The 13,334-nt window shown below is 36.8% G+C and overlaps 3 protein-coding genes across 8 annotated transcripts; 2 read left to right on the top strand and 1 right to left on the bottom strand.

Moving 5' to 3' along the window:
- The first annotated feature begins 276 nt into the window (after positions 1-276).
- LOC110652128 (vacuolar protein 8) lies at positions 277-3,835 on the top strand. 2 transcript variants are annotated; one of them, XM_021807680.2, is made up of 3 exons: positions 277-747; positions 963-1,070; positions 1,933-3,835. In XM_021807680.2, the coding sequence occupies exon 3, from the start codon at positions 1,979-1,981 to the stop codon at positions 3,659-3,661; it is 1,683 nt and encodes a 560-aa protein (XP_021663372.2). In that variant the 5' UTR covers positions 277-747; positions 963-1,070; positions 1,933-1,978; the 3' UTR covers positions 3,662-3,835. The 2 variants fall into 2 exon arrangements, with proteins under 2 accessions (XP_021663372.2, XP_021663433.2); XM_021807741.2 differs by lacking the exon at positions 963-1,070.
- A 1,573-nt stretch (positions 3,836-5,408) lies between these two features.
- LOC110669527 (peroxisomal membrane protein 11C) lies at positions 5,409-8,796 on the top strand. 5 transcript variants are annotated; one of them, XM_021832649.2, is made up of 8 exons: positions 5,409-5,658; positions 6,815-7,014; positions 7,419-7,493; positions 7,587-7,661; positions 7,744-7,824; positions 8,125-8,199; positions 8,301-8,474; positions 8,560-8,796. In XM_021832649.2, exons 2-8 carry the CDS (start codon positions 6,823-6,825, stop codon positions 8,593-8,595), a joined length of 708 nt encoding a protein of 235 aa, XP_021688341.2. In that variant the 5' UTR covers positions 5,409-5,658; positions 6,815-6,822; the 3' UTR covers positions 8,596-8,796. The 5 variants fall into 5 exon arrangements, with proteins under 5 accessions (XP_021688341.2, XP_021686923.2, XP_021688342.2 ...); XM_021831231.2 differs by having other exon boundaries at positions 5,502-5,658; positions 6,805-7,014; XM_021832650.2 differs by having other exon boundaries at positions 5,515-5,746.
- Positions 8,797-9,349: 553 nt separating this feature from the next.
- LOC110670560 (F-box protein PP2-A13-like) lies at positions 9,350-11,053 on the bottom strand. The gene is made up of 3 exons (XM_021832648.2): positions 10,478-11,053; positions 10,262-10,380; positions 9,350-9,980 (listed from the first exon to the last, which is right to left on the bottom strand). The coding sequence occupies exons 1-3, from the start codon at positions 10,799-10,801 to the stop codon at positions 9,551-9,553; spliced, it is 873 nt and encodes a 290-aa protein (XP_021688340.2). The 5' UTR covers positions 10,802-11,053; the 3' UTR covers positions 9,350-9,550.
- Positions 11,054-13,334: the final 2,281 nt, after the last annotated feature.

The following is a 13,334-nucleotide window of genomic DNA, read 5'->3' as shown; positions in this document are numbered from 1 at the left end:
AAAATTGTAAATTGTAACCCGTCCCCATCTCACACGTGGAACCAGCTCGCCACCTGAGCTCATCGGTAACGTAAAGGTTCGGAGAGCACATTCAAATTTCACCAGATCTCAACGGTCGAATCCTCTGTACGACCCTAATCATGTTCGATATTTAATCCTCTCTTTCTCTATCTGGAAACACGGCGGAGTATAATAATGCGTTTTCTTTTACATCTTAGAGAATCTAAGCAGACAGGGAGCTCTGACACATATCCTTCTAGCCTGGAAGAGGAGAGAGAAAGATTTTTACCCTCAGATTTGAAGAAGGTTTGATTTTTGAATGGGACTACGCTATGCTCTCTCTGTCTGGTAGTGTTAAAGCTCGAATAGTTTACTTGGGTTTTTCAAACTTCAGCGAGTTGGGGCCTCTCCTGTCTTATTTATTTGGTATTTTTTAAAAGTGTTTTCGACCGTTTTGTTCTGCTTCTCTGTTGGGCTGCAAAAACAGCAGCTCCTGTGCACTTCTGAATTTTTATAAGGGTTTTTGGGAAACAATTTGAAGATCAAACTGAGGCTGATTGCTGCTGCATCCAGCGTAGAGAGAGACTGAAGACAAAGCTGTAGTGGGTTGCTGATTCCTTCAAGCATCTTCTTGTTACGAGAGAGAGAGAGAGAGAGAGAGTGAAAGGAGTTCGAGAGGTTTGAAGATCAAGCTATGTGGATTGCTTTCTGGAGAGAAGGACAAATTCTAGTTCCTGAGGCTTAAAGGTTGGCTCTTGACGTGGATTTTGCTTGCTTTTTATGATCCCCACTCATAAAAGAAGAAACTTTGTTTTTTTTTTTTTGTTCTTTTCTACCTTTGCTCTTGTATTTGGCCTTCATTCGTTCTCTCTAATCTTCATATCTGATTTTATGGTGTTTAATCCCTGTTTTTTTTTTTGGGGTCTCATTTTCTTCGTGTTGTATTTTTTCTTTTCTTATAGAAACACAAGATACTGTAGAGGGAGATAGAGAAAGACAGAGGCCTCCATCTGGGTCTGTTTTAAATGGTGAATAGCTTTGAATGTTAAGGGAAGTCAAAGCAATTTGAGGTATTTTGCATAGTGCTTTGATTTGTCTTACGACATTGAGTGGGTTTGGTCCATTGATTTCATCTTTGATAAATTTAAATACACTCGATATGTATACAACTGTTGATAGAGACTTGTGTCGTCTCTTCAAAGGAAAGTCTCAATCTTTATCTCTCTCACCAGCTCTAGTTAATATTTATGGGGATAAAAGTGGTAATACGGCTCAGAATCCTGCTTTCTCCCCAAATTTCTTGACCGTTGGATATAAATCAGGATAGTCTTACAAAATTCCAGAAGATATGGTTGAAGAGTAAAGTTGCAGAATTTTTTTTTTTTTCACTTCCCACGATATCCTTGACAATCCGCCAAATACCTGTGGTGATATTCAAAAGGGTATTTTGGGTATTTGAAAGAAAATCATTTGGCCGACGGTTTTGTTAATTGAACAGCTGAGTTAAAAATAACTTCCTTTGTTAACCATGATTTGATCCGCGATTTTGTTATTTTTTATCTGAAAGTTGTTTAGTATTGTCATCAAAGTAGATTTAATTTTGGTTATCATTTAATTATCACTTGAAAAAGCTATGGATATGACTCATGTAGTCCTGTGGGCATCTTTATATAGGACCTTTGATTTTGTTGGTCGGTTCTTGTTCTCAATGAAACAAGATTTGTGTGATCATGCAAGATTCTAGAAGCTATTGATGTTGGCCTATTTGTTTTTGTTTCTGTTTTATTTTAAAACCGGTGCCCTTTGTTTATAATTTATGCCTGATGATTGCAACTGCTCCACTGCCTTCGAATTTTCTATGAAAGTATCATTTCTTTCTCTTTTCTTCTTGGCTGGGTTATCAATTGAGAGTTGGTTTTCTCTGTAATTCAGTTGGTGTATCTCTCTTGACCAATCTGATCCTTACCATATAGAAATCATGGTGGAAGATAAAGGAAAAGAAGTAATACAAGATATTCAGTCAGTCGAAGACTGGTTATCACATGCGCAAGAGCTTGTTCCCTTGGCACTTGATAAGGCCAAAGCTGTGAAGGGGTTCCCAGGTAGATGGAAGATGATAATTTCCAAGTTGGAGCAGATCCCCTCGCATTTATCGGACTTATCGAGCCACCCTTGCTTCTCCAAGAATGCACTTTGCAAGGAGCAATTGCAGGCTGTGTCAAAGACATTGAAAGAAGCAATTGAATTGTCAGATTTATGTAACAGTGAGAAATACGAGGGTAAACTTAGGATGCAGAGTGATCTTGATTCTTTATCCGGGAAATTGGATTTGAATTTGCGAGATTGTGGGCTTCTGATTAAGACTGGGGTGCTTGGTGAAGTTACTTTGCCTTCTGCTGTGGCCGGTTCATCAACAGAACCTGAGGCTGCCGTTCATAGCAATATAAGGGAATTGCTTGCTCGGCTTCAGATCGGGCACTTGGAAGCAAAGCACAAAGCTCTTGACAGCCTTGCTGAGGTCATGAAAGAGGATGACAAGACCGTTTTGGCTGTTCTGGGCCGGAGTAATATTGCTGCTCTGGTCCAGCTATTAACAGCAACCTCTCCTCGTATTCGGGAAAAGACTGTTACTGTAATCTGTTCGCTTGCAGAATCTGGGATTTGTGAGAATTGGCTTGTTTCTGAAGGTGTTTTGGCGCCTCTAATAAGGCTTGTCGAGTCCGGTAGCACAGTGGGCAGAGAGAAGGCTACGATCTCGCTCCAGAGATTGTCAATGACAACAGAAACAGCTAGGTCAATTGTTGGACATGGTGGAGTTCGACCATTGATTGAAATTTGTAGAACTGGCGATTCAGTATCACAGGCTGCAGCTGCTTGTACTTTGAAGAACATATCAGTTGTACCAGAGGTTAGACAAAATCTAGCTGAAGAAGGGATTGTGAAAGTCATGATCAATCTCCTTGATTGTGGAATTCTACTAGGATCTAAAGAATATGCGGCAGAATGCTTGCAAAATCTCACTGCCAGCAATAACAATCTAAGGAGAATTGTCATTTCAGAAGGTGGAATCCGAAGGCTATTGGCATATCTAGATGGTCCATTGCCCCAAGAATCTGCAGTTGCAGCATTAAGGAATTTGGTAACCTCAGTGTCTGTGGAAATGTTGGTTTCTCTTGGTTTCCTCCCTCGCTTGGTTCATGTCCTTAAATCTGGATCGTTGGGTGCACAACAAGCCGCTGCATCTGCAATTTGTCGGGTTTGCAGCTCAACGGAGATGAAAAAATTGGTGGGCGAAGCTGGATGCATTCCTCTGTTCATCAAATTGCTCGAGGCTAAATCAAACAGTGTTAGGGAGGTTTCTGCACAAGCAATTGCAAGTTTGGTAAACCTTTCACAGAATTGCAGAGAAGTTAAAAAGATTGATAAAAGTGTGCCAAATCTGGTGCAATTGCTTGACCCAAGTCCACAAAACACTGCAAAGAAGTACGCTGTGTCCTGCCTAGCATCTCTTTCTTCAAGCAAGAAATGTAAAAAGCTTATGATTTCCTACGGTGCAATTGGTTACCTCAAGAAGCTCACTGAGATGGACATCCCAGGGGCTAAGAAGCTGCTCGAGCGATTAGAAAGAGGGAAATTAAGAAGTTTGTTCAGCAGAAAATAGATGAAAATTTGTACCCCTTCTTTTGTGTATGATAAAGTTTTAATTTTATCATATGTAATCTCTGTTTCATTGTCTGCATGAAACAGTAATCAATGATGAACTGGAGCACCAAAAGTGTGCTAATAATCTATGCAATCGATCTTATATTTATATAAATGTATAAGATTCCCCAAAGCTCTCCTTTTCTACTGTAACCATATTTCTGGTCTTATGGATTGTTTTGTTTCTCAGGCATTACTACTGAAGGTAAGACAGACATGTCCTCAGCTTCTAACATAGGGTAGCCTTTCATTATGTATGTTCAATTCAATCTTAGCTTTCATTAGTACCATTTTTCATATTCATATCCTGCTCCCTGTAATTTTTTGATGTTCTGTTATTACTTTGTCTTTATTGGCGACGAGTTAAAAGCATGCCAAAAAGAAAGCCTGAGGCTGCAGAAAAATCAGACTCTTAAGAATTATAGTTTTCTGATATGTTCCCTATTCTTTGTTCTCCAAGTTGCTTAATACACCAATAAGGATAGTTTGCTTATAGAACTTAGTTTTTCACTGGCCTGCTTATGTACTAATAACAGATAAAAGTAGACTAAGGAAGTAATCTAGGGCACGTTATTAACTGCAACAAAGATTTTGGGTTGCAAGTTGTTGTAATATATATTCTATATTATATATATATTTTTTATGTATAGGTCATGCCTGCACAGGTGAATCAATTCATTGACTTAAGGGGATTACTGAGTGAGAGTCTTGAGGTCTAGTCTTGAAGATACAAAATAAGCACGTTCATACACATAAAATTGAGAAGTTTTTTTTTTTTTTTTTAATTTTCTCTTTTTTAAAAGAAAAAAACTTGATTCCGAATCAGACTCTGGCAAAAGATTCAAACTATAGATGTCAATCCCTTTCAATGATGATGTTCTTGCTTGAGATTCAATCCTAGGACTTGTATATTGACCATCTTAAAGACGTTGACATCTCCAGCCCTCAAGGCTATGGGGACAGGGCAGGGACATCTTATAGCTTCAGTCCTTCTGCTTATGGTTTTATTTTCAAATGACTAAGTTTCTTAACCTGAATTGAAATTTTATTGAATTTAACAAGTTCAGCAACTGGGGGCTTGTGACAATGGCAATAGTTGTATCTTTCTTGAATTGTGCAATGAATTATCCTTTCCTTGCCCTTTTTTATGCAAATTGAATTCAATATTGACAGCCTAATCCTATAGAAACAGAGAGTACTGCCAAATTTCCTTTATGTTTGGAAAAGCATATTGGAGAAACTTTAAGCAAGTCTGGGTAGGCTTGCACTAAACATGACATGGTTGAAGATATTGTTGGTTACAACACTATGGTGGCTGCCCCACCACCATGACATCCTTCCATTCACCCATCAAATGAATGAGCAGAGAGGTGTTCACTCTTTAGTCTTACTCCGATGCATTTAACATTCCCCTTAACCAATTGAAACTCTCTTTTAGCTAAATATTTTAGTTGTCGTTGAAAATATTACTATTTAATATAAAAATAATTATTTTTTAATAATATTTAACTGATATATTTAAGATAATATTTTTTTAATAATAATGATAAATAGACGCGTAGAATTATACGGCATCATATAATTTCTCATACTTTTATTATTATTACATACACACACTCTCACGTAACAACGTTACCCACCCGTAGCCACAGCCATTAGATTTGATATTACAAATCTAAACCGACGGTGGAGATCAACAGTAGAGATGAGCAACGGTCAACAATGGAGTGCTACACGAAACCTAAGTGTGAGTTTGTTCTGTTGTTTTAGAGTTGAAAGAAAGAGAGAGCCAAACGAGCCCTTATTAGGGGCCTATCGTTATTAGCTCTACAGGGAAGCAAAAACAGACTCTGATTGCTAACTCTGGTGTTGTAGATTTTTTTTATACGGAGAGAGAAAGCGAAGAAAAAGGCCAATTGTGGTTTTCGAGGCTAAATCCATTGGGGACTCCATTCGGTACTTTTATACTCTCTTTCTCTCTCTCTGTTCGTGTATTCAATTTTCAATCCCTAACCTTTTTGATTGCTGATCTAATCTCTTTGAGGTATATATGTTGGTGTTTATTTGATGTTTTCTGACGTTTCTTATGTTTTGTTCTCGTGGAATTGGAGTACGTGATTAATCTTGCAGCTAATTGGGTTTTCCAAGTTTGTTCTTTTTTAGTAATTTTTTGTTTATTTCTTTTATAATCTCGTAATCTTTCTAGTTTTTCTTGCTTATAGTGGATTGTGGATATGAATTTTCATGATTAGAATTTCGTTGTCTGATTCCTGCTTTTTTTTTTAATGGTGGTGGTATTCTCTTTTTTCTTGCTGGCTAAACGAAGAGGAAAACCAGAGGATTTTATATGGTTAAAAAGTAAATTTGGCAAACTTAAATGAGCGTTAGATATAGGCTCAGCTGGGTGGAATGATTTGCTTTTATCAGGTCAATGAGATACATCACGATTTTGAATCTCTTTTGACTGTTATCTCTTCAGCCTTTCTTAGCAGCCCAATACTCAATCCTTAATTTTTTGTAAAATTTTGCCATTTTGTTTGCAGTTTCAGAAAATTTTTAGTGTTTCATATATCTGCTGATTTTCTACTGGTTATCTGTTTTAGTTGAGCATATTTTGTTTGGTTTCGCATAGTAACAATGCCGGGAACTTGTGTTGTTTTGAGGATTAGGAGTGCGTCCTGGCCACAACTTCCTAAAAGCAAAATAGAAAATTTCAGTTCTTATGGGGATTAACCTCAGTCGCTCACGAATGAATTGAATAAGCCTAAACGATTAAGGTCAACTATCATGGCAAAGAGGCCTAGTGGAACAACTATAATAACTTTTGCATTATTCATGTTAAATTCGAAAATTTTTATGATTTCACTTGTTTTAGTTTCATACAAATGCTCAGGGGAGAAATTCTGTTTGGAGTATTCCACCTCTCCCCCTCCAGAAACCAAGGGGAGAGAAGGCCCCACAATTTCTTTCTTAAAGCAGAAAATTTTAGTTTGGTTGACCAATTTGTCTATCTTTGATATTCAAGCATTGTTTTTCCTTATTTTATTGTTATTCTCTGATGCTTCATGGGTTAATCAATAACTGCTATGTTGACTATAACAGTTGTTTTCAGGATAAAAAATGAGTTCACTGGATGCAACTAGAGCAGAACTTGGTTTATTAGTTTTGTATCTGAACAAGGCAGAAGCCAGAGACAAGATCTGCAGGGCAATTCAATATGGTTCAAAATTCTTGAGTAATGGACAGCCTGGTACAGCCCAGAATGTGGACAAATCAACCAGCTTGGCCCGGAAAGTTTTCCGACTTCTTAAGGTCAGGATTCACTTTATATAGAGAATTGTTAATCATTAAGTGTTAAATTAAGTTAAGTTGCATTTCATTTGGTGCTGTTGGTCAGCCAGGTGCCTGTTGTGGTTTATTTTTTAAGAAACTTGTTTCTTGTCTTTCCTTTTGGAAAAACAAAAGCATAACACACTTGGTGAAGGTTGGAAGTGCTCTAAATTGATTATTTGTTTGTTTCCGGGTAAGAATGGTTGGAATCAATGAGCTGTGAGCCAATGGAACAAATTTTGCAGTATTTCTTCTTGTCTTTCATGTTGTCAGGGAAACCAATAGATTTTTCATTCTGCTAGTGGATGTGGAATCCAATACTGTATCATTTCTCTTACGTTTGCCCTCTAGCATGATTTATGCTGCTTAATTTTGTTGAATTGCAGTTTGTCAATGATCTGCATGCTCTTATTAGCCTTGTCCCTCAAGGAACTCCCCTTCCTCTTATTTTGTTGGGAAAGGTATGGATGGACAGTTAATATTTATTTTCGTAAATAAAATTTCATCTTGTTCTCATTCTTCTTTGTGACTTTATCAATTGCTGCTTGTTTCAGTCAAAAAATGCATTGTTGTCAACTTTCTTATTTCTCGATCAAATTGTCTGGCTTGGTAGAACCGGCATCTATAAGGTATGAAAATGCTTTTCCTATCCAGTTTTTGTATATTCATTGATGGATTCTGTGACAGATTTTTTTTTCCCCATTTTAATAGAACAAAGAACGAGCTGAGCTAATTGGCCGGATATCTCTTTACTGTTGGATGGGATCCTCAGTCTGTACCACTTTGGTGGAGGTTTGTAACTTCTTTATCTTCTCCTTGTTATTATTTTTATTTTTTCCCTTGCAAGATTGATTTTGACCCTCCCCACATGCCAGTATGCCACACCCTCTCATAAAGAAAGTTAAAAATAGGAAAAGAAGGAAGGGGAGAGAGAGAAAGAGAGAGAGAGAGAGAGAGATAGAGAAAAGGGGGGGGGGGGGGGGCGGGGGAAAGAGACATGGAAGTGAAGAAAGAAGAAACAGGATATAAAAAAGGGGGCCTTTGACCAGCTGCACATGGTTTTAATGCTGTGCTTTATTCTTTTTACGTCAGATTGGAGAGATTGGAAGGCTTTCTGCATCAGTGAAGAAGCTAGAGAAGGAGCTCAAGAACAGTGATAAATATCAAGTATGTATATTATGTGACTGATGTCACTTTAGGCTGACCATGACTGTTGCTCCTATGTAGCATCCCATTCTTATTACTTTACAATTGTTCATTTAATGCAGAATGAACAATACCGGGCTAAACTTCAAAAATCAAATGAAAGATCACTGGCCTTGGTTAAGGCAGCCATGGATATTGTAGTTGCAGTTGGGCTACTTCAATTGGCACCGAAGAAAGTTACCCCTCGTGTAACAGGAGCTTTTGGATTTGTTAGCTCTTTAATTTCTTGCTATCAGGTATATATATATATATATATCTACATGCGTTGGACTTTAAAGATTTCTATAGTTTGTTTATTGATGGATTTCTTCTGTTATGCAGTTACTTCCATCACAACCAAAAGCCAAGACCGCATGAAGATACAATTCTGTTCTGTTCAGGAAGTCATGTCAGTTAAAATAATTATTTGAACTTGTGATATAAAATCCCTGTTGGTGTAACTTTTGAGCAATTTGCCACGCCATAAAGGTTTCTCACTATTTAATGCCAACTTAGCGTTATGGTTCATTCTGCTTATTTGCAATGGTAATAATATATTGGTGTCATTTCTAGTTCGAATTTCAGTTGCAAGTGATGGTTTCTGGTACTTTACTAGACTATTATTTATATCAGCTGACTTGCATAGTTGAGGGGTGAAAGGTGATGTGCTAGACTTTATTGTGAATAAGCTTTACAAGATAAATAAATATATAAAATAATATATCATATAATACTCGAGTCTCCACCGATATACCTGCAAATAAATATAAGAAGGGATGGTGCATGAGAAGCCGTTACTGGATGCAATGTCTTTACCAAGGCCTAAATCTATTGAAGATTAAAGTCGAGTCACTAGAAAGCTGGGCCAGATTAATATCAAAATTGCAAACCACATTCCTTTTACACATGATGGCATAGTTTGTCCCATTTTTGTCCAATGACTTCATATGAAAAACTCCTATATGTTGGTTTGTTGCGACAGCAAATCCAACCTCCCCGCCCTGTCATTATGTTGTTGTGTTCCATGTACACTTGATCAGAAAAAAGTGTTCCCATACTTCAATTCTATTCAGCTGAAAAACATAGACAAGGGAAGTTAAAATTTATTCAAGTAGGCTCAGAGAGGCATATCTTCCTATAATTCATCACCTTCGTTCCAATCATAACAACTACATGGTCTGCGTAGCAAATTCACCTTGCTGTCCAGCCGTTGATGGTTTTATATATGAAGTATCTTTATTTGAATCATCTCACTTTTTTACATGTGCACAGTTGTTTACTGTGATGTTCAATGCTCAAAAAAGGAAAAAAAAAAGTATGCAAAATGGGTTGGTCACGACCTGAACGGTCTGCATATCTCATTGCCAAAGCTACTGGGGTATATAAAAACAGCATCTAAACAGAGCCCTCCTTTAGTGTGAGTGCAGTCAATCTGTGTCAATGAAAATTTGATGTTGGTCAATTCATTCGGATGCTTCACTACAAAATCTCCCACATGGTAGTGAACCCAGTTCCCAGGATTGTCCAGGAGGCATTGGGACACAACATGTTGACCATCCGAAGTTGTTAGCTCAAACCTCACAGGTTTTACATCCCAACCATGGATGTGCTCCGTGTTACAAACCCTGCGACCCATTCTCTTTGTGGACTTGCCAAGCTGCAGTCTGAAGAATAGGCTATATGTTCCCGCTGGAAATTGAAACTCAAACTCTCCATCTACTTCAAGCCACCAAATCTGCTGAAGATATGCAACTTTCTGAAATCTACATATATCCAAAAAGTAAAGAATATCGTATCAATGTTTACTTGAAATTTACAATTGGAAGAAACATAAAAGTACTAAATTTGGCATTACTCAGAAGCATAATCCATTCTATAATGTAAAAGTTCAACCGCCCTTTCCCTTTCCAATGTCCATGCAACGATCATATTAATATCACGAACACGAAACAGAGAAAGAGACCTTAATCTTTATAGACTTGCAAATTCTGTATTGATTGATCTACCAAATCAATCTTAAGCATATACAAAGTTAAGATCTCACCTTGATTCATACGTAAAAATGTGGTTCCAGTATCTCCGGTCATCAATCCCAGTAATAGTTAGAGCCTCGGAAGAAATGGATAAGCAAACTCCACCAGTATCCTTATCCAGCCACATTTCCTGTTCATAGCCAAAATCTCTTTTCTGTGAGTAATTAATGCGAAAGCATCCACGTACATATTCATAGACAAACATAGAGGGGGAGAGAAATATGTACTTTTGTGCCACCATCAAATGGGCTAGGCTTGCATAGCTTGGAATAAAGATCTTTCTTCCCTAAATCTGCCATAGTTTTGTTACCATCAAACACTTTGTCCAATATAAACCGATAATTTGAAGGCAACTTCAATTCCCAAATAAAATCAGCGGAAGAAGCAGCGTGAAAGGCCCGGTTCAATCGAGCCAATTTGCAGATCTCAAGCGGGTCCAAGTGCATTAGAATCGACGCCATGCAGCTCTCTGGTATGTCACCGAGTCTGGGCATGGATGAAGGACCCTCACCATTTGTGTCAGACGAAGAACGAGATTCATTGGCACCCATGAAAAGATCAAACCCCTTAAACCCAAAACCCTGAATTTGCAGAAAGGTTTGGCTTCTTAAGCCTGGAAATCAGAAACTGAACTTGTGGAGAGGAAGTCGGAATCTGATGGAAGGGAAGAGGTAGAAGACTACATTTATAAAGTGATAGACATGATTTATCATATTTTTAAACATAATACATACATTGTTTGATTATATTGTTGAAAAAAGTTAAGAGAGATTTGAATAAAAGGAGTGCCTTTGTGGGTAACACGTGGTTCTCAGAACCATGTTTGTCTACAGTCCAACTCTCTTTATAGAATCATTCAATTCAATTTGTCGATTTCCACAATTCCAAGTGCCCAACATCAAAGGTAGGCAAGCAAAACTGCTTGCATTACGAGATAGAGTTAGCCTAAGCTGGGTATTTTCGAAATATATTTTAATGGAATCAACAATCTAAAACAACAATAGTTACACAGACGAATACGTGATACCCTGTCAAACAAGAAAACGACAGCCAATTTCAGATCAGCGTCATTCAATATGATAATGATCAGCAGACAGCAGCCTGATAAAGTTAAAAGGATTCTTCTTCTCAGATCCTTCCATTTGATCCATATCCCCTACTATTTCTTGTCGTGGCCTTCAATCTCCAGCTCAATGAAATACCAAGTTCATCAAAAAACGCAATAGCTTATCATTTTTTTTTTTATTAATTTTTCAGTTCAAATTAAGCTTCAAAAGTATGTTTGAAGCTAGCACATAGATATTATCTTCCGTCAGGCAGATAAGGGGAAAAAAATCAAAGCCAATCTTCTTTGACCCTTTAGAACGTGACACAGTTTATCTGGTATAAATTAAGCCACAAAATAAATTATAGAGATATAAATAGTGCTATATTAAAGAAGTTCCTTTAAAATTTCATATTAATTGTGAATATGTGCATAATCTATATAAATTAGGGTAAATTAATAAAATTACTATGATTTTACTTAAGAGTTGCTGTGTGTGTTTGTTCGTGGATTGATTTTATTTTCGAACCTGTGTGTGTGCATATTCCCTTAAAAAAAATAAAAATCTTAATACCTTTGAGCCAAGGAAAGTTTCATTGTATCATATTCATATACATGTGAAAGACAAAGTTAATTGCCATTATTGGCTGGATCAGTGATCAGTATGGCCTAATTTTGATTACAGTTGAATTTGAAATCAAAACTGAATTTACCCAATTTAAAATTAAAATTGAATCAGAAATAATTAAGCTCATATTAATTTAAATTGAATTAGGATTCATCATGTTTGATATTAAACTAAACTTTAATTTTTTTTTTATTTAAAAGAAATTGTTAAATTTCATCAAACCGAACCGAATGAGAATCGAAATTCTTGCCATCTCATATTTCCCTATTTTATTCGGCTTGTACCAGAGAAGGAAGCTTCTCAAGTTTATTCATTAACGTTGGCACCCTCCCTTAAGATGTGCAGTCCGAGGCCCGTTAGCCCATAAGATTGGGACAAGCCCAAACTTTGCCAGTTCGACCATATATATTAGGGAGGAAAGCCGCCAAGTTTTGGTCCATGTTTAAATAACTTTATTTTTAACTTTTTATATCAATTAATTAACAATTTTCTTTCGAAATTCAAATATACCTAATTTAAAAAAAAAATAAAACAATAATTTTTAATTTTTAGTAATAAAATAATAATATATTTTTACTAAAAATATATTATTAATATAAAAAAAAGCTCACATAAATTTAACAACTCGAAATCAGAGAGTATAAACTTGAAAAATTGTATGGTAGCGTCAGAACGTGACAATTGATTCTCCTGAAGATAGGGCTGAATTGAACCAACCAAATTTCTAATGGCTCAAAAGACCATTTTAACGTCTCCTCACTTGAACTGCACTGTGTCACTAGCGCGTGGTCGTGGTGTTTGCTTTCTCGCCCCTCCCCTTTAATAGAATCAGCTTAGAAAGCGGTGCATCATCCCGTACAGGTGCACTTCATTGATAAATACTCCCATCTCACAGCCAGCACTTCACCCTGCACCACGTATCGCATCAATTCTAGGCTCCCCCCAGTCCACGCCCAAATTTCTACACTTTCTTTTTTTTAACATAAAAAAGGGAAACAGTGGGATTTCTCCACCTAACCATTTAATCAACAATGATAACATAATTCATCATATGCAATCCCAATTGCAATTTATAAAAAAAAAATTAAAAATTGGAGACTGAAATTCATATTCATCTTACATGCAAATTTTAGTGGTGGTATTATTTCCCTCTCCTTTTTTTTTTATTTATAGAATGTTTAGTATTTAAGTTAATGCTTCCCTTTAAGTTCATTTTAAGCTATCGACAGTGCAGAGCACAAAGCCAAAAGAGTGGTTTTCATTTTTTTTTTATATAATTTTAATTATTATTGTTATTATTAAATTTGGTAAGAATTTCAAGCATTTTTCTAAGTTCAGACAGGTATGCGTGCTGACTTAAATCATTTGACGAGGGGGGAGAACGTACGCGCGTGGCCCAACGGCGACAGTC

This window comes from Hevea brasiliensis, chromosome 2 (genome assembly GCF_030052815.1).
Source record: "Hevea brasiliensis isolate MT/VB/25A 57/8 chromosome 2, ASM3005281v1, whole genome shotgun sequence".
Lineage (NCBI taxonomy): Eukaryota > Viridiplantae > Streptophyta > Magnoliopsida > Malpighiales > Euphorbiaceae > Hevea > Hevea brasiliensis.
This window is presented reverse-complemented; position numbering and strand designations above follow the sequence as displayed.